The sequence below is a fragment of the Schistocerca nitens genome, chromosome 2, assembly GCF_023898315.1.
Source record: "Schistocerca nitens isolate TAMUIC-IGC-003100 chromosome 2, iqSchNite1.1, whole genome shotgun sequence".
Lineage (NCBI taxonomy): Eukaryota > Metazoa > Arthropoda > Insecta > Orthoptera > Acrididae > Schistocerca > Schistocerca nitens.
In genome coordinates this window covers 1,357,096-1,383,957 of record NC_064615.1, presented here as the reverse complement: position 1 = coordinate 1,383,957, position 26,862 = coordinate 1,357,096, and the positions used below count along the sequence as shown (strand labels likewise).

At 42.2% G+C, this 26,862-nt stretch overlaps 1 protein-coding gene across 1 annotated transcript in view; it reads right to left on the bottom strand.

Annotated features, from left to right (window-relative positions):
• Positions 1-26,862, bottom strand: part of LOC126237538 (uncharacterized) — a 219,592-nt gene that overhangs the window by 13,667 nt on the left and 179,063 nt on the right. Inside the window, exons 9-14 of the mRNA XM_049947724.1 lie at positions 20,470-20,598; positions 17,196-17,583; positions 12,499-12,636; positions 10,559-10,764; positions 10,283-10,475; positions 5,652-5,873 (exon numbers count right to left, since the gene is read on the bottom strand). Of these exons, the coding sequence (XP_049803681.1) occupies positions 5,652-5,873; positions 10,283-10,475; positions 10,559-10,764; positions 12,499-12,636; positions 17,196-17,583; positions 20,470-20,598 (1,276 nt within the window). The remainder of the gene's footprint in view (positions 1-5,651; positions 5,874-10,282; positions 10,476-10,558; positions 10,765-12,498; positions 12,637-17,195; positions 17,584-20,469; positions 20,599-26,862) is intronic.

Below are 26,862 nucleotides of genomic sequence, written 5' to 3'. Positions count from 1 at the left end.
TGTTCTCTGCATACGAAGTGTTCGCTGCATACGAAGTGTTCGCTGCATACGAAGTGTTCGCTACATACGAAGTGTTCGCCAGAAGATGATGGGTACGAAACTCATTGACACACTCAGACAAGACGACGCCACCACTCGGCTGATAACCCGAGAAGAATTCATGAGAGTAATACGCCGAGAAAGAGTGAAATAGCATAAAACCCATGAGTGTGATTCATCCTGCTTATTTCATGCGACGTTTTACAGCCACCCTCAGGAGTGCTCGGTTGGTCCCTGCCCATCGGCGCTCAAGCGTCTTCTGGTTTGGTGAACCCGTGGTTGTTCCTTTGGGTTTCCCTTTCGCAATAACATTAGCATCAGTCCATTTTAGCACATTCGGAATAGTTGAAATGTTCCAAAAGATTTTTTACTCAAGTTACATCCAATGAATACTCCACATACGAAGGCACTGAGCTCTCTTTGCCGACCCATTCTTCTGTTAGTGCTTCTCTACTGACAACACGATTCCCTTCGTCTCCTTTAATAATGGCGAGACCTCCTGGCGTGACATGTAGTGATCAAATCAGTATTTGTAAAAGATCTTACGGGACCAAACTGCTGAGGTCATCGGTCCCTCAGCTTACACGCTACTTAATCTAACTTTAACTTACGCTGTGGACGACACACACACACGCCCCAGGGAGGACTCGAAACTCTGACGGGGACAGCCGCTCGGACCGTGGCAAGACGGCCATAGACCGCGCGGCTACCCCCCGCGGCAAATCCGTATCATGTAGGGGTGATCACTTTTGATCAGACCGGATATACACAGCGTAATTTCCAATAGATGTCATCCCTCATTCAGGATACAATTTCTGAGCTGCAGTGTCAACTTGTCTGTTGTCCTCTCCAATATCTACGCCTACACAGATGTGATTTCTGACAAAAAGTATCTCTGATGTTTACTGCTTTGCGTCGTTTTACTGTATACACGCTGGTTTTAAGATACGGCGCTTAGTCAAATGCAAAACCTTTGCTGAACCAAAGTGGAAGGGAACTGTATCATTGTTCGACATTGTCTCTCTGACGGTAACGAGCACACTGGACTCGCACTCGGGAGGACGATGGCTCGAACCCGCGTCCTGCCATCCAGATTTAGGTTTTCCGTGATTTCCCTAAATCGCTCCAGGCAAATGCCCCGATGGTTCCTTTGAAAGGGCACGGCCGATTTTCTTACCCATCCTTGACAAAATCCGAGCTTGTGCTCCGTCTCTAATGACGTCGATGTCGACCGGACGTTAAACCCAGTCTTTCTTCCCCCTTACGTTCAACACATTCCCTCTAGCTTACATTAAGCGCACAGATTCCTCTGCGATAAAATATTTGTGGTCGTTGGTACAGCGACTCGTGCATCGCGTGTTGCTTCCTTTGATCGAAACAAAATTTCTTTCCTCCTGTCGCTTCTTTGAGTGTTCGAAACATGTGGTAATCACTTGCTGTGAAAAAGTATGAAAGTGAAGGTCGCTGATTGCTTCAACTGTTTCGCCTGTAGAATGAATTCGAACATTTTCATGTTGCCAAATTACATCTTTAGCCAGACTTTCATGTCGATTTGATCACATTCTAGGCCGCATACGATTTTTCAGCGAATTGACTGTGTCTCCACTAGGCCTGTAGTGTTCAAAGATAACGCCTCGTTCTTGCCAAAAGACAGTCGGCGTAACCTTCCACGCAGATTGCTGCGCTCTGAATTTCTTGTGTGTTGATAACGAGCAATGTTGCCATTCATTTCTTGGCTTCAGGTTAGGATTGTGGATTCAGGTTTCATCTCCTTTAACGAGTCTCGCAAGTCGGTCATCAGTATGTGCTTCAACGTCACGAATATTGTGATGTGGTGAGCCATAGCTAGTGCTCAGCTGTACGGTTATTTCATCCAGTGTCACACGGTCGCAGTCCATCACAACGGCCTCAGAAGGTGTCATAACGCGATGTGCTTGATCTGGGCGCAAAGCATTTGACACAGCAGTAAGGTCTTTTTCCACTTAATACTCCTCCACTCGTACTCTTAGCTGCAGTGATAAACTAGCTCATCATACTTGACATTTTCCCCGATGGATGTACGTACGTTGACTGTTAAAAAAATGAATGGCGAAACGCTGTTTTTTTTGTGCATGTCGCTGTCGGGCAGTCATTGTAAATTCGTTTAATTGCAGCCTTTCACTTGTCTGTAGTATGCTGCCATCTATTAGGCGTTCTTTAAAGCACTAGTAATTGTGCTACCAACACACGGAACAATGGCGCTGGAAATCTAATCTTTAATAAGGTTTTAAGATTTTCATTTGACTCCTCCTTGTACATCGATACGCAGAAATATAAAATCGATAAATACGATGAACGTCGGGTTAAGAAGTATTAGAAAAGGAAGATTAGATTTTAGGACTCCACTTGCTCTGTAGAAGAGGTGCGTTTCACAGTAGCGACGATGATTAAGTGTTCATGGCTCATAAGGTATGCATTTTAGAGTCCAAATTTACTGAACGTTTTTTCCTGTTTTGGTCCGTACTGTCTACACAAAAAGTTTGGAAACGAAAGAGCTTTCAGCAGAAGAGACGTATTTCACGGTATCGAAGGTGAAGTGCTCATACCTCTTTAGGTATACAATTGACAGCCGGTGTTTACCGCACAGCACCTCAGAAAGTAGCCTACCCCACAGTCGTAACAAGAACAATGCATGTATTCCACTGTCAGAGGAATCACACCGATTTTCACTTACAACTTTCTACTCTGTCGTTTCTATTTACCCTTCATCATCATCCCGAAAAGTTTGTAACGTAATCAATGGATCATCCTGTATTACTAAACGGCTAATCTTCTTCGCAGCACTCGTTCGCAGTTGCAGGTTGCCCATCTACTGGGTTCGAGGAAACAGTTTCGTTTTCAGTACTTCTTACAAATGTTGCCCGAATTAAAAAATTTTACATACTGTCGTAATCTACTGATTAATAGGTATAATCTCACGTTACAGGTTTAACACAGTAAGACGACTGCGGCTTGGGTCTCCAAGCTGAGAGGGGCACGAGGCACGCGAAAGCTGTAAGGTTGCTGTACACGACGCGTCTGCCACATGTATTAGTAGCTGTCGCTTGCAACGTCAAGCTGAGTGGCTCAAGGAGCGCCAAAGTGCAACATCTGTAGGCAGATGCGGATGAAAACTAGTAACGAAAACTGGCACGGATGAAACTGTTTGAGGGAAAAGGAGAGTGCCAAATGATTAGTCACTTGTGTGTAAAAATGTACTCGAAACGGCCCTGAGCGTAACGCACCACACACTAATACCCAGACTATACTCATACAGTATGTGAGAATCAGAGCACTTGATGATTTGCGACAAACTATACATATAAATTCAAACCTTTAAGAACATTTTTGTCGCCGAGATCCCACACAAAATGATGAAGAAGAAAAGCATACTGCTTCCTATACCTTAACTGCGCACGCAGTAAGACATTACGTTTTATTTTATTACTTCTTTACTAATAACACTATCCGCAACACGTCTTGGAGACAGTCTCCACATATACCACTGAATATACTGGAGTTTGGCATCACTGTACAATAAATACTCGCAGGTCATGAAATACGTCATAAACTTTGAGATGTTTGAAAACAATAAATAAGAGCGACTTCCAACAAACTTCAGCCATAATTCCAAACTTGTTCTCACTTACATGCGTGACGTCAAATATTTATCACGGTAATTCATTCGTAAATTATTCAAAACTTTAAAACTGTTTTACACATGGGAGTTAGATTCCTGAAAGAATCGGGATTTGCTGGTATTGGCTGGTAGTTGTAGGTGATGGGTTCGTCTTTCGAGAAGACAGTGCAGGAACACTCCGCACCCACCTCCTGAACACCCATCTTTCTGGAGGCTGGAATCAACCGAATGAAACTGCCTACGACTTCCGCTGACATGAGCCAGTTTGAGCATACTTGGGAACTGAAACTCGCAGAAACGTGGGTACGTTGGCTGACATCAGGAGAACCGGCATCGAAAAGTGGGACAGTATCGTACAACAAATTCTTGATCACCTTGTGGATAACATGCCAATGAAGATACTAGGATGTTGCAGTGAAGGTGGTGGAGCAACAGAGTACTAAATGCTACGCAGCGGTAGATTTTAAACTCAAAGATGTGCGAAAGGTCTACGCTTTCGGACTAAATGCCTTTGCTTCAGTGATAGTTTTGCTTTTGTTTCATAATAAAGTTTTTTCTTCACTTTCATAAGATTTATTCTTTCGTGGCATGCTCTCCTTGAACCGAAGCCTGCAACGTTCGCAGATACGCAGGAGACGCAAAACGTGAGGCGTTTGTCTAATGAGGGAGTCACGTGGCGCCTTCCAGTATCGAGTCGGACATCCTTTTGCCGGGAGTAGTGCAGCGACTCGGCATGGACTCAGCGAGTCGCTGGAAGTCCCCCTCAGAATTGTGCCGCCACTGTGTCTCTATAGCCGTCAAAATTGTGCAAGTGTTGCCAGTGCAGGATTCTGTACACAAACTGACCTGTCGATTAAGTCCCGTAAGTATTCGATGGGATTCAAATCGGGCTATCTGTGTAGCCAGATCATTCTCTCGAATTGCCCAGAATGTTCTTCAAGTCTATTGCGAACAATTGGGGCCCAGTGAGATGGTGCATTGTCATCCTTTAAAATCCATCGTTGTTTGGGACTATGAAGTCCACCAATGGCTGCAAATGTTTTCCAAGTAGCCGAACATAACTATTTCCAGTCAGTGGTCGGTTGAGTTGGACCAGAGGACTTAATCCATTCCATGTAAACACACCTCACGCCAATATACAACCACCGTCAGCTTGCACAGGGTCCATGGCTTCGAGGGGTCTGCGCCACGCTCAAACTCTACCATCAGCCCTTACCAGCTGAAATCGGGGTTCATAGATCGAGCTATGGTTTTCCTCTCGTCTAGGGTCCAACCGATATGGTCACAAGTGACCTAAGTATACAGCCTGAACAATATTGCACTTTATTCAATACATACCCTGGGTGCTCCTTTGACTTGGAACCAAGTCTCGCTATTAGGCGCTATCCACTGAGATTCCTGTTGCTAGTAATCCTCAATTGAAACGCCTTTCCCGATCTTCCGTAAACACATAGGATATCTTGCTAGTTGACATACGGAGCCATATGGAAGGCTTTCTATATGTCCTCAACGAGTATAGCAAGCACAGTTTCAGACAATTGTTGCTTGTGGAATACGTGATGGTTCCTACATGGATTATCGGTCTCCAAAAGTGTCGCCATAGACTATGACACTAAGAAGTACAATGGCAGCCAAGGAACGTATCATTTCCTTGGGAAGTAAGAGGCACGAGTATTGGTTAATGAAAAACCGCACCATTTGCTGATCTGTTCTTTATTTAAGTACACATTCAGGTCCGTGGACTTGGAGAACATATCAACAAGTGGAGCGGTCTTTCAGTAACTGAGCTTACAGTTGGTAAACAACACCAGTCTCTAAAGTGGAGACACTTATAATCTACGAATATACTGCGTCGGTTGTGAGTCTGCGGCTTTACAAGTGCACGCTAATTAGGTCTTGTGGAATGCACGCTCTTACAAAACATCGCCGAGTGGAATCGGTGTCTTCAGCTTACCAGAGACGACCATGTCGAGGTACTGGCTGCCCACGATCTGCTCGTAGCCGGGCTGGCCGCCGCTCTTCTCCATCAGCTGGTCCACCTCACGCTGCAGCCGCCGCTGCACCTCCTCGTCCGTCGCCAGCAGGTAGCTGCAGAACGTCAGCACGCTCGCCACGGTCTCGAAGCCAGCGAAGAAGAAAAACATCGCCTGCGCTGCCACGTCTTCTTCGGTGAGTTCTGTGCCGAAGAAGAACAACACTTTAACAGAACTGACAACGATTTAATCAACAGTTTGGAAAGCAACGAAATTCGACAGGCAAGAACAATACCGACGTATTAGTATTCTTTCGCATTGTGGACTGTATGCAGATTATTCAGTGCTACGAACGAAGCCCGTAGTCAGCATCATTAGGAGCTGTTCCCACAGGTTGAGAGGTGATATGCTTGACCGTGAATCATCGCTGTGTATCAGATGTGCAGATGACGTAACACGGATACCAGTACCTGCAGCGATGATGTACCATGAAAATACCTCAGCACCTGGCTGCTTGTTGTTCGTATCTGGCTACAGTCACAGTGAAGACGATTTACTTACACCCAGAGTTAAAGTTATTCGATTGCAATGAGTGAGCTGACGATTTCAACAGCACATAATTTGAGAAGTGTGTTTTCTTAATGTGTGAAAGCGCATCAGTTGTAATTTTTTCAATATGCAAAGTATGCAGAGTGTAGAGGCACTCATTTACGTAATCGTGTACTCCAGACCCACCAAACTAATCTTAAGTAAGGTTCGTATTCATTTGTTTTGTGTGGTGAGTTCTGGTATGGCCATTAAATGAACTGTTACGTTTCAAAGGTAATATATTTTAAACGGTTAGGAAAAGAAATCGTGGTAATAATTGACACGTCCCCTTAGAAAAATTAATGAATTATTGTGCTGATAAACCCCTTACGTTATTTGACTTTCAAACAGCTGAGCAAAACTGAACGTACTCAGACATTTCTCTCTTTACCTATTCTGATCATCACTAAACTGACACACGATATTTTTAGCGCAACGCAATGCGCCTTTCAATAATTCGTACAAAAGAATGGCCCTGACTAACATTAAACTATAGCTTTCATCAATCACTTACCTCACAAAAATCTTCGTTACTCTAACTACTGCACTACAGCGAGCGCTAATACTGCCAGCTAAATAAAAGATTCAAACTACTGAAGTAACTAACTACTGATAGGCATACTTAGCAAATGAAAGATTTTGATAGAGAACAAACAAAGTATTTACCTTAATAATGTTCAAAAGTCATATATATATATATATATATATATATATATATATATATATAAGTTCATGATATCCAATATGACAAATTTACTCTTTCTGTTGGACACACGTCCAGATCGTCCGCTCTCAAAACTCTGCCATATCTCTCCCCACATCCACCACTGCTGGAGGCTCACCTCCAACTGCGCAACGCTACGCGCTGTTCACATCCAGCAGCCCAACACTACTATAGCGAATATTACAACAATGCCACCCAGCCACAGACTGTACACAGCACAGTCAGTGATTTTCGTATAGAGTGCTACATGGCGTTACCAAAATAAAAACCTAAACAGCCTAGTTACATAATGTCACATCATCGTTGTTTATTTTCCCTCTATGGGAGACGGAACGCCATATGTTTCTAATGTTAAATTCGAGTCATCAGTCTTCTGATCGGAATGGTGCGGTCCTCGAAGAATTCCGCTCCTGTGCCATCCTCTTCATCTCACAGCAGCAACTGCGACCTACGTCCTCAGTTATTTGCTGGATATGTTCCAGTCTCCGTCTTCTGCTGTAGTTTTTACCCTCCACAGCTCCCTCTGGTACCATGGAAGTTATTTCCTGACGTCTTAACAGATGATCTATCATCCTTTCCCTTCTTCTTGTCATTGGTTTCCATACATTCGTCCACCCGCCGATTCTGCGAAGAACCTCCTCATTTCTTACCGTATCATTCCACCTAATTTTCCACATTATTCTCTAGCACTGCATCTCAAATGCATCGATTCTCTTCTTTTCCGGTTTTACCGCGGTCCATGTTTCACTATCATACAATCCTGTTCTCCAGATGTACGTTCTCATAGTTGTTTTCCTCAAATTAAGGCCTAGGTTTAATGTTAGTAGATTTCTTGGCCAGGATTGCCCCTTTTCCAAGTGCTAGTCCGCTTTTTATGCCCTCCTTGCTCCGTCCTTCGTATTTAGTTTGTCTACCTAGCTAGCAGAAATCGTTAATTTCACCAATTCTGGTGTTAAGTTTCACTCTGTACTCGTTTTTGCTATTTCTCATTACGATCATCTTCCTCCGCTTTTCTCTCCATCGGTATTCCGTTCTCACAACGCTCGTTCCATTCAATAGATCCTGAAACTCATCACCTTCACTAAGGATAGCAGTGTCATGAACGAACCTTAGCAATGATATCCTTTCACCTCGAGTTTTTAATCCCCCTCTTGAACCTTTCTTTTATTACCATCTTTACTTCTTCAATATGTAGATTGAACAGTAGGGGTGAAAAACTACATCCTTATCTTAAGCCCTTTATAAACCGAGCATTTCGTTCTTGTTGTTCCACTCTTATTATGCCATCTTTGCTTCTGTACATGTTGTATATTACACGTCTCTCCCTATAGCTCACACCTACTTTACTTTCCTCGGTATGTCGGATATATTGCACCATTTTACACTGTCGAACGCTTTACGCAGGAAGACAGATCTTAGGAATCTGTCTTGATTTTTCTTTAGTTTTGCTTCCATTACCAACCTCAATGTCAAAACTGTTTCTCAGTTGCTTTTACCTTTCCTAAGGCCAAACTGATCGTCATCTAACACATTCTCAACTTTCTTTTCCATTCTTATGTATATTATTCTTGTCAACATATGTATGAGTTGTTAAGCTGATTGTACGATAATTTTAGCACTTGTCAGCTCTTGCAGCCTTCGGAACTGGGTGGACGATATTTTTCCGGAAGTAAGATAGTATATCACCAGATTCGTACATTCTACACACCAGTGTGAATAATCATTTTGGTACCTCTTCCGAGAATGATTTTAGAAATTCTGATGGAATGTTATACATTCCTTGTTTGATCTTAAGTCCTCTAAAGCTCTTGTAGATTCTGATACTAATACTGGATCCTCTATCTCTTACCTATCGTATCGACTCCTGCTTCTCATTCTACCACATCAGACAAATCTTCCCCTCCCAGAGGCCTTCAACGTACTCTTTCCCCATATCCGCTCTCTCCTCTGGATTTAACAGCGGAACTCCCATTGCATTCTTAATGTTACCATCCTTGTTTTTAATTTCATCGAAGGTTGTTTTGACTTTTCTGTATGCTGTGTCAGTTCTTCCATTCGCTGAGGAATGAAACAAATGGGAATCACAGCGAAATTAAGGCGAAATGGCTGCATGGAAAATATATATATATATATATATATATATATATATATATATATATATATATTCGTGAATTTCCCTAAGCATTTTTTAGTTCCTTCTTTCATCTATCAGCTGAAGTATTTCATTTGTTATCCATGGTTTCTTGGCAGTTTCCTTCTTTGGAGCAATGTCTTTTCCGACTTCTGTGACTGCACTTTTCAGAGGCGTCCATTCCTCTTCAACTGAACTGCCTACATAGCTATTCTTTATAGCAGTCACTATAGCCAAAGAGAAGTTCAAGCGTATCTCTTCGTTCCTCAGTATTTCCATATACCAGTTATTTGCGTTTCCTGAGTAGTCTCTTAAACTTCAGTCTATTCTTCATCACTAATAAATTGGGACGTGAGTCTATATTTCTACTGCAAAGGAGTGAAATCACCGACTTCTATCTCATGTTTTCGAAAATGCGGAGGTTTGAATACGAACACACCGTAAGGTAGGTGATTTTTTACTGAGCGCACGTATAATTTAGATAAGTGGGAAAGGTATTTCTGAATAGAATTTCGTAAAACATTTCGGAGGATTTTAAGTAGAAAATCAAAAACTTTTTACAGGCGTAAGAACTGAAATGTCATTTTTGCTATTTTGCTGCATTACGACTCCCGTTCAGAGGTAGATTTCTCATGGTTATTTCCATAAATTGAAACTATTAAAAAACTAAAAACCCGCATGGATTGCGAAAAAGGCACCTAGTGTTAAGTGTTAACCCAGGTTTCGGCGTAGATAACTACACCTTCTTCAGAGCAACAATAAAACCCACAAGTGCCTAAGAAGACCTTTGTCAATGATTAAAAGAACACGATAGCTGTACATTTATAAACGAAAAAGAAAAGGAAAACACAAACAGTACATATGTACAAAGTCAAAACCACTACTTAACTTAATGCTGTACCCTCCACCTCACACCAGCCTATATTCGATGGGCCATGACCCGACATAAACTGCTGCTACAAACGGTCGCTCATTTACAAGCCTTGAGGCTTGTTCTGAAGAAGGTGTAGTTATCTACGCCGAAACCTGGGTTAACACTTAACACAAGTGCTTTTTTCTCAATCGAGGTGGGTTTTTAGTTTTTTAGTGTATTAACCAACGATTGCTGACGCGCTGCGATGTTGAAGATTCATAAATTTAAAGGTTGAACGCCAAGGCTCTGTACTTACTCATACGCCGTCCTCCACTGGTGCCGTTCTGCTCGTCCTCTTCTGCCTTCAGTTCACCCCTCCTAGCCTGCATCAGCAGCTGGATAACATCTGGACGGACGATTCCCTCTTTATCTCGCGTCTTGATAGTATCTGCAACCACCGACCTGAAGTACTGCTCCGCCCTTCGGTCGAAGAACGGAATGTTCAACAGCTACCGTGCATGAAACAGAGAAATTATATTAATGGAGGGTAGATGATGAACCTATGTACTGTGCGCTTGAATAAAATGCCTACCTTCATAAGCTTCGGCGAGAAAAAGTAACCAAAAGCAACAAGCGCTTTCACATTGGTCATAGCGCGGCCCATGCTGTAGAAAGTGTTGTTGGGTTCCGACAGCGAGTCCACCCTGACACCAAATGCTGTTGTGGCTATTACATCGTTGGTAACACGAGTGAAAAATTCCTTCATCTCCAGTGTCAGGACGTCATTTCCACTGGAACCTTGTGGAAATAAAAGCAACTATACTCAACAGCTTATACCGTTTCAACTAGATACTTAAAACTATTTGTTGTATTACTTAATGAGTTTTAGGGTTGCCCAAGATGGAAAAACGTTCTTTCCAAATTATTTGCTGTTTCCAGCATGACATTTTGGTTCTTTGACATTACTGGAGCGGTTACACAAAGGCTCAATTCAGCTGCATTAATTGTCCAAGATGCTCAAGAAGAGTTACCAACATTCTTAAAGGAGAAATTCTCGTCTATACTAGAAAAAAAGGACCCGGTACAAATATGTTGGGAAACAAATAATTGTTCAGGGATGGGCTGGACCGGTTTAAGGCCCAAGAGACAAGCTGAGGGGGTCGTCAGAAACATCATCATTGTGAGATTACTGTGTAAGATACAGAGAAGTCATGACAACGTTTGGTGAAATTAAAAGCAAAGGCGGCAATACTAACAGTACAGTGCGAACTCCACTTCTCAGTGCAGGGGAAAGAGCAGGTAGGTGAAAAGGGTACACTGGAGGCTTCTATGAGAGAAAGACATGTCTGATGTGACAGAAGAAGAAATGGACGCCGATATGGAAGACGCATGAGATCCAGCAATAGAGTCACAATTTAACAGGATTTTGATAGACTTAGAATAAAGTAAAGTGCAAAGGACACATAACAGCCCCACGGACGATCTAAAATTATTGAGGGAAGTGGCAACAAACTATTCAGCTAGGTATGTAGACTATATGAGACTTGATTCGTATCATCTGACATCGCAAAATTACCATCCACACAAACAAGATGGACAGATAGGTATGACAACAATCGTTAAATCAGCTTAACAGCTCATGTATCCAATTTCCTGAGAAGAATACGCAGGAACAGAAAAAAAATTCAATTTATGTTAGACTGTGATCAGTTTGACTTTAGGAAACATGGAGACAAAATAGTGGCTGTTCTGACTTGCACTCGATAACAGATGCAAGACTTAAGAAAATCATATCATCTGTCGAGTTAGAAAAAGCGTTTGACAGTGTAACAGGGCGCAGCATTTTCGAAATTCTCATAAAAAACGGGGAAAATGGGTAAGATACATGTTTTACAACAACCAAGAGTGAAAAATAACAATGAAAAACGAAGAACGATGTGGTCGGATAAGAAGGGTGTAAGATAAGGATGCACTCTTTCGCCCTTACTCATCAATCCACCCATTGACGAAGCAGTGAAGCAGATAAAGGTGCAAGAGGGGGCTTAAAATTTCGGGTGAAACAATACGAATGACAAGATTTGCTGACTCCATTGTTACCCGCATTGAAAGTGAGGTAAAATTGCAGCAGCTGTTCTATGGAAATTTTCTGTCAGAATTCATACGTGGGACGGATGCGGAAGTGTAATGTTTGGTCGTGCGTATACGATTATTCGCCTACAGCACTCCCACATGCCACCTGCGTCTTCTGCAAAACAATACACCACACTACAGCTTTCGAATCGCCGAAACGATTCGACGAACAGTCTATGGACGTGATGGTTCTTGTGTTGGCATTCAGGTTACCAGTCCTCAGTGCTTTAGCACGTCTTGGATGTTATAGAGTGACATTTGCGCACCGTGGATTCTCTCCGATTAATATTTACTAGTACCATTAGGTTCCGTTTGAAATTACCTTAAGTGCATGTTTCTCCTGCTTACGCTACTCGAGAATATATCTGATTAAGAAATCACCCTAATGGAGTAATTACTCACCTTTGTGTTCAGCTGTCTTCTCAGAAAGATAACTGATCATTTGCTGTCCAATCTCTGTCATCAGCACGAACATGTTCTTTATCTTCGTAGTAGTGAATGCCGGGCTCAACGTGGTCCGCATGTCGTGCCATTCCTTTCCTAAGATGAGAGAAGACTCAATGTTACTCTTCTGAGCAAGCTCCTGTTTGTCTCCAAAATGGTCTCAACACAAGCTACTAAGCTACTAACGCTTTTAGGTAACCAGCGCAAAGAACCACTGGCATGATGACACGCAGGTGACTGTAAAACTGTTTTACAGTTTCTAAGAAAACTGTTTCTGTAATAGGCTGACCACTATTGCTAGGAAACTTCCAAATATGAATTATCATGATGCAGATGGCACCACAGCAATCCACAGTATTAACAAGTGAATGGGTTTGTGACACTAACCATTGCGAATCTCATTTATTTAAGCGAATAAAAACTTACTATCACTTAGAGTGGGTCACCTTAAGGATATTAATGTCGAAGGATGACACCAGTACTGGTGACATGACTGAAGTGCACGAGGCTCCATCTCTCTGCTCGCCTCGTTGATGACACTCATTTGAGTAAATGTAAAATCTTAGCTCGAATACATTTTACCTACCCAAAATGGATGTGAAGCAGATTTTCGACTACACTTCGTTTGAGCAACATCTACCTCGAGTACCTGCCTACATATTTTGACTCCATTTCCACCAGTAGCGTTTTTGCATTTCAGCTGTGCCTCGTTGGAAACGCTCGCCATCTTCAGCGCCGAGGTTCTCAGGGAGTAAATCAAGATGGCAGACCAACAAATGTGTTGTCAATGACGTGTTACAATCCATGACCTTGTAGTTCTCAGTCAACTTCCTGACTAGTTCTCTGTAATGTTCAGGCCTGCAGTTTCCCACTTTTATGACAACTTTTAAAAAGTTCCATGTAGCCGATTCTTAAAAGGCTTCCAGTGTGTGAATCATTTATAAGATGTGTAATTTGAGGACCAACAAATATTCCCTCTTTTATTTCCGCTTCAATAATCTTCGGGTATTTGGTTATTGCGGAGAGAAATGCTTTCTTCTCACGCTCCACTGATTTCACAACATTCTCTATCAAACATATTTTGATATGTAATGGAGGCAATAACATTTTGTCAGCACTTACAAATGGTTGATGAACAACGTTTACCTGTCCTAGGTTGATCGACTCTCTCTTTGGTCAGACTTTCTTAATAAATTGATTGCTTCTATCTTTGCTATCACAAATGCACAAGAAGCAACAAAATTTTGTATAACCAAGTTGTAATCGAAGCAGAATAGGTATCACTTTAAAATCTGCACGTATCTACCACGAACAGTAATAATAACGGGTACTTGACAGAAAGAAAAGCATGTTCATGTAATTTTCCTCAGTAACAACTGCATGGGCCATAAGAATGGATTGAAACTTATTTCCTTTACGTGGTAAAACCCCTTTCAAGCTCGTTTTCGAGGAGTCAATGAACAGGCGTCAGCCTTCTGATTTTATTCAACAACCAAAATCCATCAAATCCTCGTATGTCAGAAAGTGAGGTTAATTTGTAGTAACGCCTTTCAGAAAGTCTTTATCGCTCTGTTGTTGTAATTCATTAATATCAACACTTTCACAATCTTCGCGTACGTATTTGTCGTCTGGTCGAGTTAGTATGGGAAGACCTGGTCCATGAGGAACTAGTCGAATTGCTGATTCTACAGACGGATATCTACAGTATATTTGGGCCATGAACTAATTCGAAATATATTTGTCAAGCAGAATCAGCAGTCGGATGCATGATCCTTGGGTTCCCGTCATTTCACAGCATGCAAAAAGCCATGGGACAAGATCCTTTTAATCAGCCAGTTCATAATCTTACACATTTGACACAACAGATTTCTGGACTCCTGATCTTATTCTAGTGAATTTTACTGTCAAAATAACACTCGTAAGGTCTTTTAATTCGAGGAGTGAAATTTCGCCTCTGTATTTGCCAAGAGAATTCGTCGAAAACCCAACAAAAAGTTTCTTTTTCGTTTCCACATTTGAAAGATATGTTACTACTTCTAAAACACAGTGCTTAAGAAAACACACTATTAGCTGACAATACACTTTTCAGTTCGAAGCTGAAGAACATTCAGGATCAGTTTCTATCAACAAATGAAGAATCTGTGTTTCTGACAAATAAGCACGACACTTTCTGTCTGTAATAGAGAATCTTCTGTATCTGCTGTTCGAGCAAACCTTGGTATGGGTGGGGAATCCATTATTGAGCTACGAGGAATGAAGAGAGGGCTCGTGGAATGCAGTCAACGAGAGGCCTAGAATCAGACCAAATATAATAAGGCAAAGACCAGTTCCTCCTTTCACTCAGCCTGTGAAACACACAAGATCAAAAGGCGTTGCCTGTATTAGCCTGTATCCAATGAGAAGCTATGAGCTTTCGACATTACATCACGTCGGTAACAGGTGGAGTTGAAGGCGAAAATTATCAGTCCTCTTGGCTTGCTTTCCTCAGAGTTTCCACGTCTCCATAATGAGACTGTAAAAGTGGTACGACATTTCGATCGACATACATGTGTAGAAGAAGTTTTTTCGATTATGCAACTAAATAACATTGCTGAGAATTTCATTCCTATTGAACAAGCCGGATTTAGACCCGGTCGGAGCTGCTGTGATCAAGTATTATCTCTTACCACACATATTGAGAGTGGATTTCAAAGGAAGAAAAAGACAGTCGCCGTGTTCATAGATCTATCGTCAGCATATGACACAGTGTGGAGGGAGGCAATGATTCTTAAACTCCAACGCATTATTCCTTGCAAGAAAACGGCTACCCTAATCAACAATATGCTTTCAAATAGATTTTTTGAAGTACACCTAGATGGAGAGATAAGCAAGAAATATAGGTTAAATGATGGCCTGCCCCAAGGATCCGTGCCAGCTCCATTACTTTTTAATATATATACATCAGACCTACCAGAGACATCTTCTAAGAAGTTTATCTATACAGACGATATTGCTCTCACAAATCAACATCAAGACTTCCACAATTCCGAAAGAATCATTGGGGAAGACCTTATCACAATGGATGAATATTTCGAAACACGGAGGCTCAGACCTAATACTTCTAGAACCCAAGTCTCCTGTTTCCACCTCAACCACAGACAGGCAAACCATGCACCCCACGTAGAGTTCAGAGGCCAGCTGTTTAACTACAATCCCCTCCCAAAGTATTTGGGAATTACACTGGACCGATCTCTGACGTACAAGGAGCACTTATACAAATGCGCAGCAAAAATCAAAACCAGAAATAATGTCCTACACAAACTCACTGGAAGTAGCTGGGGAGCAAGCGCCACAGTTGTCAGAACATCTGCTCTTGCACTAGTATATTCGGTGGCTGAATACTGCGCTCCGGTCTGGCTAAACAGCACTCATACAGTAACGGTGGACACCCAGCTAAACGACACCATGAGGCTCATCTCAGGCACTATTAAACCGACGCCCCTCAAATGGCTCCCGGTACTGGCTAACATAGCCCCACCTCATCTAAGGCGAAGATCTGCACTGAAAAGGGAATGGCAAAAGTGCGCTAACAACCGTGACCTAGCCTTACACGAAGACTGCAAGAATCCCAGCCACAGGCTCAAGTCCCGTAAGCCATCATGGAGATCAGGGCAACAGCTGATCGAGCACAATTATGATATCGACGAAGCCTGGCGTCGGGAATGGGGTATGTCTAAGCCTGATCACCTTAACTCAGTCTCGGACCCAACCGTACGGCCCGAGGGCTTCGGTCTTCCCAGAAAATCTTGGACAACTTTAAATCGTATCCGAACAGGCAATGGTAGATGTAATTACTGGATGCACAAATGGGGACATACTGACTCACCCAACTGCGACTGTGGGAATCCACAAACTCTACATCATATCGCAATGGACTGCCCTACGAGGAGATTCCCTGGCACAATGCAGGAGCTGCACCTCCTGGAGGGAGATGCTTCTGGCTGGCTGAGGGACTTGGACGTACAACCATGGGTCTGGTCTACTCTTCTCCTTCTGAAAAACCTATTACTAGATACTATTACTATAATTTCTATGTATTTTTGTGTATTTTGTGTTTTACTTCCTTTTTTAATTGTTTGTTGCCTGTAACATTGACCATTCATTGTTTTTATACGTTGTTTGTGTTACTACTTACTTACTGCTGTATTCTATTAGCCATACGAAATATATATATATCTACTAAATAAATCATATTACGTGGCAACCTGAGGATGAAAATCGGGGAAATTATCTGTGTCTGTCCGTATGCCAACAGTCTGTACTAGATGAAAATTTTATGTCCTCAGCACACCAATAAAAAGTACTGAAAAGTTGTTTTTTTATCTATGTTGTCAAGAAATATGAAATATACGAGTAAAACAGTCTTATGCAGCTTCTCCCTCCCCACGATCAAACAGCGTGGCGTAGTGGTGGGGGAAACGTGCTAGTTAGGCTGAGTTCGATGGCACGGTCCACGAGCCGAATTCTTGGCCACTGCTGGTCTAGGCCATCAAGACACACTTCTTGGTTACTGTCACCACAGTTTTATGTGACGCGAATAGCTTTCACAGCCGTGGAAGCTTGGTATATAAACAATACTAACTGAAAGAAGATCGATTTGCGATTATTGTTCTTACCTTTCAAGGTGATTAACATCTTTTGCAGCAGAATATCTTCCTTGTCGACATTTGCCATGTCAAGGTGGTCGGTAAAGTGATCAAAATCCTTGATGGTGATGGTGCGAAGGATTTCCGGATCCCTCACCATGACGAGGGGGTTTCCGAAGAAGTAGACTCCCGCATATCGATGTTTCTGGAACTTGTTGTACAGTACGATGACGTGATCAGTCAGAGACCACCTGCCGATCAGCACGTCCAGCATGTTTCCGACGAAGGGCAGCGGCGGTGCGTAGGGCAGGCCGCGACGCGCGAAGTGCGTGTGGAAGCGGTACCAGCGGAAGGCGGCCAGCACCAGCAGGCCCCACACCACAGACCAGCACAGCGTCCACCAGTCCGGGACCATGCTCTGGAAGAGTGTGCGAGAAACTGTGGTGAGTGTCGTCTGTCGGTTCCAACTAACACAAATAATAGCAGTGGTTCGAAGAAGTAACTCGAGCACTCTGGTAGAAACACCTCATTTCTCGGTGATGTTTCCTCCTTGTAACATGTCTGGAAGTTGGAAAAGACATCATGACCGAGGATGCTATGGACAAAGCAACGAGATACACTCACAAGGGGTACGATACTTTTAAGGTCTTATATTCACTTATCACTCATGAATTAATAAAATTTTAAATATTTCTGCTCTATTGTTTATGTAATACTAAAACGTATATGTCGCCTCTTGAATATCTAAGTATCCTTCATCGGGACAGAGTTTACCTAGCAAGTTTTGAAAATCTATCTACATTACTTCACATTCCATAGTCGCCTTAATCTGAAAGAGAATTGTGCTGGAACGTCTCAGCTTAGTTCTGCTCCGCGCCGCCGATGTCTTTGGGCTCCGTCGTTCCCTGGAACCTTCTTTGTTCATACAGCTTCACTGTAGACAGACGTGGCTACTTGGTATGTGCAGTAATACACTCAGATGATTATTGAATGCTGGATCCAGATTGGGGGAAAATTAGTGATAAAACAGTTTCAATAGGGAACTTCTTCCGCGGTACTTGTTCAATGGCGACGACTGTCTATACTGTCTATGCTTGTACACATGAATACTTACACATTCCAGTAAAATTCGATACAATTGAAAAATACCTCACCTTTTCAGGAACTTTAATTTATTTAATGTTCTTGTAGCTTTTACCAACATTTCATTACATTTACTACGACGTTTATACGGCTTAGACTTAAATAAACTTCAGTTGTTGTTGTTGTGGTCTTCAGTCCAGATGCAGCTCACCATGCTACTCTATCCTGTGTAAGCCTATTCATCTCAGAGTAACTACTGCAACATACATTCTGCTGAATCTGCTTAGTGTATTCATCTCTTGGTCTCCCTCAACTATTTTTACCCTCCGCGCTTCCCTTCAATACTACATTGGAGATCCCTTGGTGCCTCACAACGTTTCCTACCAAACGATCCCTTGTTCAAGTTGCGCCACAAATTCCTCTTCTCCCCAGTTCTGTTCAGTACCTCATTAGTTACGTGATCTACCCATCTAATCTTCAGCATTCTTCTGTAGCACCACATTTCGATATCTTCTAAGCTCTTTTTGTCTAAACTTTTTATCGTCTATGTTTCACTTCCATACATGGCTACACTCCATACAAATACTTTCAAAAAAAACCTCGTGACACTTAAATCTACACTCGATATTAACAAATTTCTCTTCTTCAGAAACGCTTTCCTTGATATTGCCACTCTACATTTTATATCCTCTCTATTTCGGCCCTACCCAAATACACTAAAGCGCCAGAGAAACTGGTATGGGCACACGTATTCACATACAGAGATATGTAAACAGGCAAAATACGGCGCTGCGGTCGGCAACGACTATATAAGACAACCGTTGTCTGGCGCAGTTGTTAGATGGGTTACTGCTGCTACAGTCTGCCCCAATAGTTGAAACGTGAGCGCGTTGGTATGCCACGCACGGGGGCCCAGGTTCGATTTCATCATCATTTCATCCCCACTGTTGAAGCGCAAGTCGCCCAATGTGGCGTCGCACTCAGTAAGACCTGCACTTGGTGGCCGAACTTCCCGCCTGGGAACTCCCCGCCACAGTTACAAGTTAAAACTGATTTCGAAATAGAAGCTATTGGAACTGAAACCCGTTTCCATTTTCATGACAGGTAAAACTGTTAAGACATGAAAGAAACTCAATTCATTTGCAAGTATCACATGTTCCATGCTATAAAACCTTCTGTTTCGTGGTACAAGATGGTGCACGATCGAAGAAGTATGGCTTATGTCATATAAACTGTTTTAAAAATATATAGCATTTTAACAGATTTGTTTGCGTGGCCATCATATGCTGCAAGCACAGAAATATTCGTTTTTTAAATAAAACCCGCATTTTTCTCGCTGCATTGTATTTTATATTATTTCAGAAGCGTTTCCTCTTTTACTTCAAAGCATCTTCAGTGAAATCTAGAACGATACAGAGTCGTTTCGATATGCGATATTTGTAGATTATAAAACAAGACGTGAACCGTTTTATAATCTACAAATGCCGCATATCAAAATGTACCTGTATCATTCTGGACTCCCCTGAAGATGCATTACAGTAGGAGACGAAACGCTGCTGGAACAAATGAAATACACTGCAGCAAGATAAAGGAGATTTTTATTTAAAAATCGAATACGGTAATTCAGTACATTTCAAATAGCTTTAATATAGCACGCATCAGCTACACGTGTAGAACGCGAAATATTTAGACATGCTGCACAAAACATAACCTAATGTCTAACAACAACAAAAACTGTAGAAAATGGCGGAAACTGCATATGGCGATCTCTAGTGCTTTTTCATTTATGAGATTCTGAAGTCAGTCACTTGCCTGAAGCACTGAGCAAAATGTTCTAGGTACACTATCTTCTAGCAACAACACTCTTCCTCATTTTGTATCTAGCAAATAGATGAAATTCAAAATATCCTGTCATTACAGCGTTGCGTCGGAAGTAGAAGAAAGTTTCTGTTCTGCGACTACAATGCGAAATCACAGATAAGTGCTACCTTATCTTCTACACGAATATTTCTGTGTAAAAAAAATGAAGACATCAGTGTTATTCTTCCCTCAAATAACATTGATTTACATTCGCACAACCTATTTCACTACGTCTTACCTTTATTTGCTGCCAAGTTCTTTCCTCTACACCTTCCCCGACAATTGCAGGAAACCTTACAAATTAGTCGCACAGTATAACTCTAGCAACAATGAGACGACGCACTTGTAAGAGCACACTCACAATGCCAACCGCGGGGCGTGCCTGAAACTGCCGAAGCTTCCCAGGACGAAGCGAGCGTCTGTTGATATACAACGCACGAGATGGCGGAAGGCTCGGATGAGTCAAAGGAGGGGAGAGTGGGGAGTCACATTACGTCACGGGCGTCCCGGATATGTGCGCAGCGCAGCGCTGAGCAGACCTTCGATAAGATAAAAACCGACTGTGATGAGCGTGGGTTGTCACGTGCCAGGCCTTGGGGCATTCAGAACCTCACTCAGTGATTCATCCGTCCACTACCGACGGATTTTCACACACATTCCGGATGTAAATAGATCACCCAATGTAGCTAACCTTTAATGATTCCTAATGGTTGTATTACAAAGTATAGTCTCTTTATGCTTTACTGTTGTCGAATTGAGAAAGAGAACGGACAAGTACGAGTGGAAGTCACATTCTGAGGGTTCCGCATAAAGTTAATTGCGTATTACTTTTGAATACATTATGGGAGTGACAGTGATCAATATGTTACAAATATTTACTATTAAAAACAGTCTTGATCACAATTTATTTAGTATAGTGACCAGTTTCGACCACTACTGTGGTCATCTTCAGACCAATGAGTAAGAACCTCTTTCTGCTGGAGAATCTCTAGCAGAAGGAGTTTCTTATTCATTGGTCTGAAGATGACCACAGTAGTGGTCGAAACCGGTCACCGTACTAAATAAATTGTGATCAAGACTGTTTTTAATAGTAAAAATTAATTGCGTATGTCTATATAAATAAAAATCTGTTGCTGCTTGTACGAAAGATCCTCAGTTCACAACGGCTCGAGCGATCTGATTGATTTTTTTGTTTTTGTTGTTAGGACAGGGTTCGTATGAACGAAAATTTTTGGAAAAGCTTGTGGAGTAGTCGGAAATGTGGACGGTACTTTTGTATGAAAATCTCAATGAATGAAGTGTAACGGTCAGTTTGACAGTTCTGATGTCACATGTTTTCATAAAAAAATAATAGTTATGTTCAGTCTGATAGTTCTACTGTCGCATATTTTCGTAACAGAAAATGCCGCATTGAATATTGATATTTTTCGAAAACGAATACAATTGAAAACGATATTTCAGTGTGTTATCGGTGGCGATTATATCTTTGGTGTGTTGCAAAGACTAAATTCATGTCTGTTCGGGGTAATTTGGTGTGTTGCAAACATTAAGTTGATTTCAGTTCGTGGTTTATTTCTTTGCCTTCGAAATATCGGTCGGCACACGCGCAACGCTGGCTATCTATACGATCTTCGAGTCAATGAGATTGACGAAGAGCCTAGACAGCTTTTTCATTCTGCTCACACAAAATCAAGAAACGATTCGGTTGGGTGACTCCTTTATCGCCCATCTGACTGACTGATAGATGACGCTCAGTCTAAACCACTGGAGTTAGGCACGTATTATACAACAAACACTTCCTTTGAAACGTCTGCGAGAAAGAACACGCTAAGATGTGCTGTGAAAATGGGTGGTTATGTTTCTCTTCTCGCAATTATTTCCAACAGAAATCAGGAAACTTGTATTTATGGCTAACTTAATAATCCATCCTCTTCGTAGAATAAAAACGTTCGAAACTTTGTCATTAAATAGATCCAGCAGCTGGGTAGGTCTCTCTCATACCTTGTGCACTAATGGTTCCAACCGATTTACCCATTCATTTTAACTTCTATTTCCAATCAAGATTTTGCTGGTAAAAACAATAAATAAGGTCAGAGGGAAGGGGGAGGAGAAGATGGAGCGAGAAGGGGAGAGGAAATGAATATACAGAAGAGGAGGGAGTAAATGGAGAGAGACATGAGGGAGCAGGAGATGGATGGAGAGATTGTGGGAGAAGAGCAGGGGAAGGTGATGGGCAGAGACGCGGGGAGGAGAAGGAATGGACAAACAGAGGGGGAGGAGGATAGGGATAGACATAAGGGGAAGGAGGAAGGAGATTAGGATCTACATCCGATTCTTATACACATTTAGTGATTACCAAGCATTGCCAGGTTCTCTAGCAGATAATATTAATAACTTAATGTGGCTCAACGGCCTGGTGCAAGTGGATTTTGGACGCCACGTCCGTGACATGTGTGTCCCCCATCTACCCCACTTATCCAGTAGGGGAATCTGAACCAAGTCTTGTTTCTGGTGGTTCCTCACATTAAGAGGTGAAGAGTAGATTAAATCAGAGACTGAAAGATCAGTGGCCTAGCCAAGATTCGTTCTCGCAACTTCTCGCTTTCAAGGTATGCATTTTACTGCTTCACAACCACGTCGATACGATGTAGGTAGTTAACCAATAGCGTTTGTTGAGTGGGTTTGCCAGTATCAAAATATGTGACTCACATGGCCGTATCTTCTGATTGCACTGACTTAGAAGCTTAAATTATTTGCACCACCAGGTGACCTTAGGTATTAGTATTTAACGCAAATTTAAATTTGATGCCTGTATCCCTTCCTGACAAAGAATGGGCCCTTAAAGAGGGACACGCAGACAGACAAGCAGACAGACAACTAATGGCAAAAAATATTTTTATGTCATTTAAGGAGAAAATTAACAATTTTCACTTTTTTCATTTGATTTTGTACTGTAAAACCTTACTTCTTATCGAATTTCACAATTCTAGGTCAGTGGGAAGTACCCTAGAGATTTTAATGAGTGAGTTTACGAGTATAAAAATAAGGGATGGTTGTATCTTGTCATTGCACTGACATTGAAGCTTAAGTTACTTACAATAGCAGAGAACGGCAGACATTGGCGTGTGACTTAAGTTTAAACTTGACGCCTCCACCTGTTCCTGAGAAAAAGGGGTGTCAACAGACAGACGGACAACAAAGTGACCCTTTAAGTGCTGTGTGGTCCGAACACGACGCAGCCAGCAGAAAAGCACCACAGGCCCAAAAATGCGAGCTGATGCCTGTCGTGCCGTAGGGACTCGCCACTTGCGCAGGTTCCACCAGCGCCACGGGCAGCGCTGAGGATGGAGATGTCGACTTCGCCTCGGGCAATTGCCGGCCGAGTAAAATCCGCCAATGACCGGATGACAACGGACAGGAGCCTATTCGGATGATAGAAGAGCAGCTCTCGCCCACTTGGTCATAGATCAGCGTTCATTGCTGACCATAGATAGGGAACGTCGTTTAGTGAACTCTTAAATGTGAACAGACAGTTGTAAATTGCATTTGTTAGGTAGAAGCCGACCTCGGGGAAGATCAGTTTGGATTCCGTAGAAATGTTGGAACACGTGAGGCAATACTGACCTTACGACTTATCTTAGAAGAAAGATTAAGGAAAGGCAAACCTTCGTTTCTAGCATTTCTAGACTTAGAGAACGCTTTTGACAATGTTGACTGGAATACTCTCTTTCAAATTGTAAAGGTGGCCGGTGTAAAATATAGGGAGCGAAAGGCTATTTACAATTTGTGCAGAAACCAGATGGCAGTTATAAGAGTCGAGGGACATGAAAGGGAAGCAGTGGTTGGGAAGGGAGTGAGACAGGGTTGTAGCCTCTCCCCAATGTTATTCAATCTGTATACTGAGTAAGCAGTAAATGAAACAAAAGAAAAATTCGGAGTAGGTATTAAAATCCAGGGAGAAGAAATAAAAACATTGAGGTTCGCCGATGACATTGTAATTCTGTCAGAGACAGCAAAGGACTTGGAAGAGCAGTTGAACGGAATGGACAGTGTCTTGAAAGGAGGATATAAGATGAACATCAACAAAAGTAAAACGAGAAAAATGGAATGTAGTCGAATTAAGTCATGTGATGCTGAGGGAATTAGATTAGGAAATGAGACACTTAAAGTAGTAAAGGAGTTTTGCTATTTGGGGAGCAAAATAACTGATGATGGTCGAAGTAGAGAGGATATAAAATGTAGACTGGCAATTGCAAGGAAAGCGTTCCTGAAGAAGAGAAATTTGTTAACATCGAGTATAGATTTAAGTGTCAGGAAGTCGTTTCTGAAAGTATTCGTATGGAGGGTAGCCATGTATGGAAGTGAAACATGTACAATAAACAGTTTGGACAAGAAGAGAATAGAAGCTTTCGAAATGTGGTGCTACAGAAAAATGTTGAAGATTAGGTGGGTAGATCATGTAACTAATGAGGAGGTATTGAATGGGTTTGGGGAGAAGAGGAGTTTGTGGGACAACTTGACCAGAAGAAGGGATCGGTTGGTAGGACATGTCCTGAGGCATCAAGGGATCACAAATGTAGCACTGGAGGGCAGCGTGGAGGGTAAAAATCGTAGAGGGAGACCAAGAGATGAATACACTAAACAGATTCAGAAGGATGTAGGTTGCAGTAGGTACTGGGAGATGAAGAGGTTTGCACAGGATAGATTAGCATGGTGGAGCTGCATCAAACCAGTCTCAGGACTGAAGACCACAACAACAACAATGTACTATGAAGTCTACCTATGAAACTTCCAGGCAGATTAAAACTGTGTGCCGGACCAAGACTCGAACTCAGGACCTTTGCCTTTCGCGGGCAAGTGCTCTACCAACTGAGCTACCCAAGCACGACTCACGACCCGTCCTCACAGATTCGGTTCTGCCAGTACCTCGTCTCGTACCTTCCAAACTTCATATCCTTTCATCAGCATAAAACTACCCTTCCGTAACTTTTCCCACCCAAACAGAGATATAATGAAAACGAAGCATTATTGCACAATATTAATTAAATGAAGTGTCTTGATAAAAAATATTGGCCACAACAAATCAGATGTATCTCCATAGTAAATGAATTTCAATTTTTATGAACTCTCTAAAATATTTGAAAGTAAAGCAAAACATGCAGAAGACTTGGTCGAATGTGAATGTAACTTCGCGCTAATACACACATATTGGCGAGTATAAATGATTTCACTTGCTCTTCTGTGTGCCAGCTGGTACGGTAATCAGAGTGCATTAGAACTGTCTGTCAAGAGCTTTCCTCGTGAGTACTTACAGCATAACATCGCTGTAATCAGTAAGTGTAAGTGTTTGTGCAAGTTTCTTTTTCATGTCTGTAGCGAAGAGCTTTCCATATTTTTGAACGGCATGGAGATATGCTGATGGATTTTTGCACGTCGCAGTTACGTGCTCAGTCCATACGAGCGCAAACAGAACCCACGCTACTTGCGTGTTCCTCACAAAGACTGAAGTGGTACGCTCACAAATGCTTTGTCTGCTAAGTGGAATTCTTAGAATATCTGATAAGAGTGAAATAACTGCCGCCAAATCGTCTCATTTTTTTTATCGAATCCGGATCCCAGATTATACAGATTATAATTTCACAGTTGTTTTCCGTAGTTTACTTAGCTGTTCTCTGAATTATTAATAAAATGTAATGTCTTGAAAGCTTTGATAACGTCTGCTTGGTGATTAGTGGATCCGGCTTCTTGTTAATTGAACACCGTTATGTGACTCCCTTCTCAAAAAGTGCGTCATTAAATGCTTATTGTTGTACTTGATTGCTACAGTTGCCTTCTCGGCTGCGTTGTAATTGCTCAGGCAGGATCGACATCCGTAATAGACATGCGACACGATACCAGAACCATACGGTACTTTAGTTTTTAGATAGTCCTCATTTAAATCTGAGGCGAAAAGAATAATATTCCGACTGATGATACTACCAGTTGTCCTTCATAGAAGCTGATATGGACTTGTATTCGTGACAAATGTCGGAATTTACACCGTGTTTTATACAGTTTATAACAAAAAAAAGTGAAGTACCCAAAAGAGGAGGAGGAGCCACTGAAATGAAACTTCACTCGTTGAGCGGTTAAGTCAGTCTGTTTCAGGGCTTAAAAAATGCGTCACATTTACAGAAAACTTAGCAGTGTGAACGCACTTATCATATCGGTGTAACGTTTACACAACTTCTGGTGTAGATGTTGGTACTGGTTAGGTTGGAACGGGTGTCATAAAACCATAGAACTTGCCGTTCGTGGGGAGGCTTCCGTGCCTAAGTGATACAGATAGCTGTACCGTAGCTGCAACCACAACGGAGGGCTATCTGTTCAGAGGCCAGACAAACGTGTGGTTCCTGAAGAGAGGCAGCAGCCTTTTCACTAATTGTAGAGCCATCAGTCTCGATTATTGACTGATATGGCCTTGTAACAGCAAACAAAACGGCCTTGCTGTGTTGGTACTGCGAACGACTGAAAGCAATGGGAAACTACAGCCGTAGTTTTTCTCGATGGCATGAAGCTCTACTGTATGGTTAAACTATGATAGCATCCTGTTGGGTAAAGCATTACAGAGGAAAAATAGCCCCCCCCCCCCCAATTCGGATCTCCGAGCAGCGACTACCGATGAGGATGTCGTTATCAGGAGAAACAAAACTGGCATTCTACGGATCGTAACGTGGAATGTCAGATCCCCTAATCTGGCACGTAGGTTCGGAAA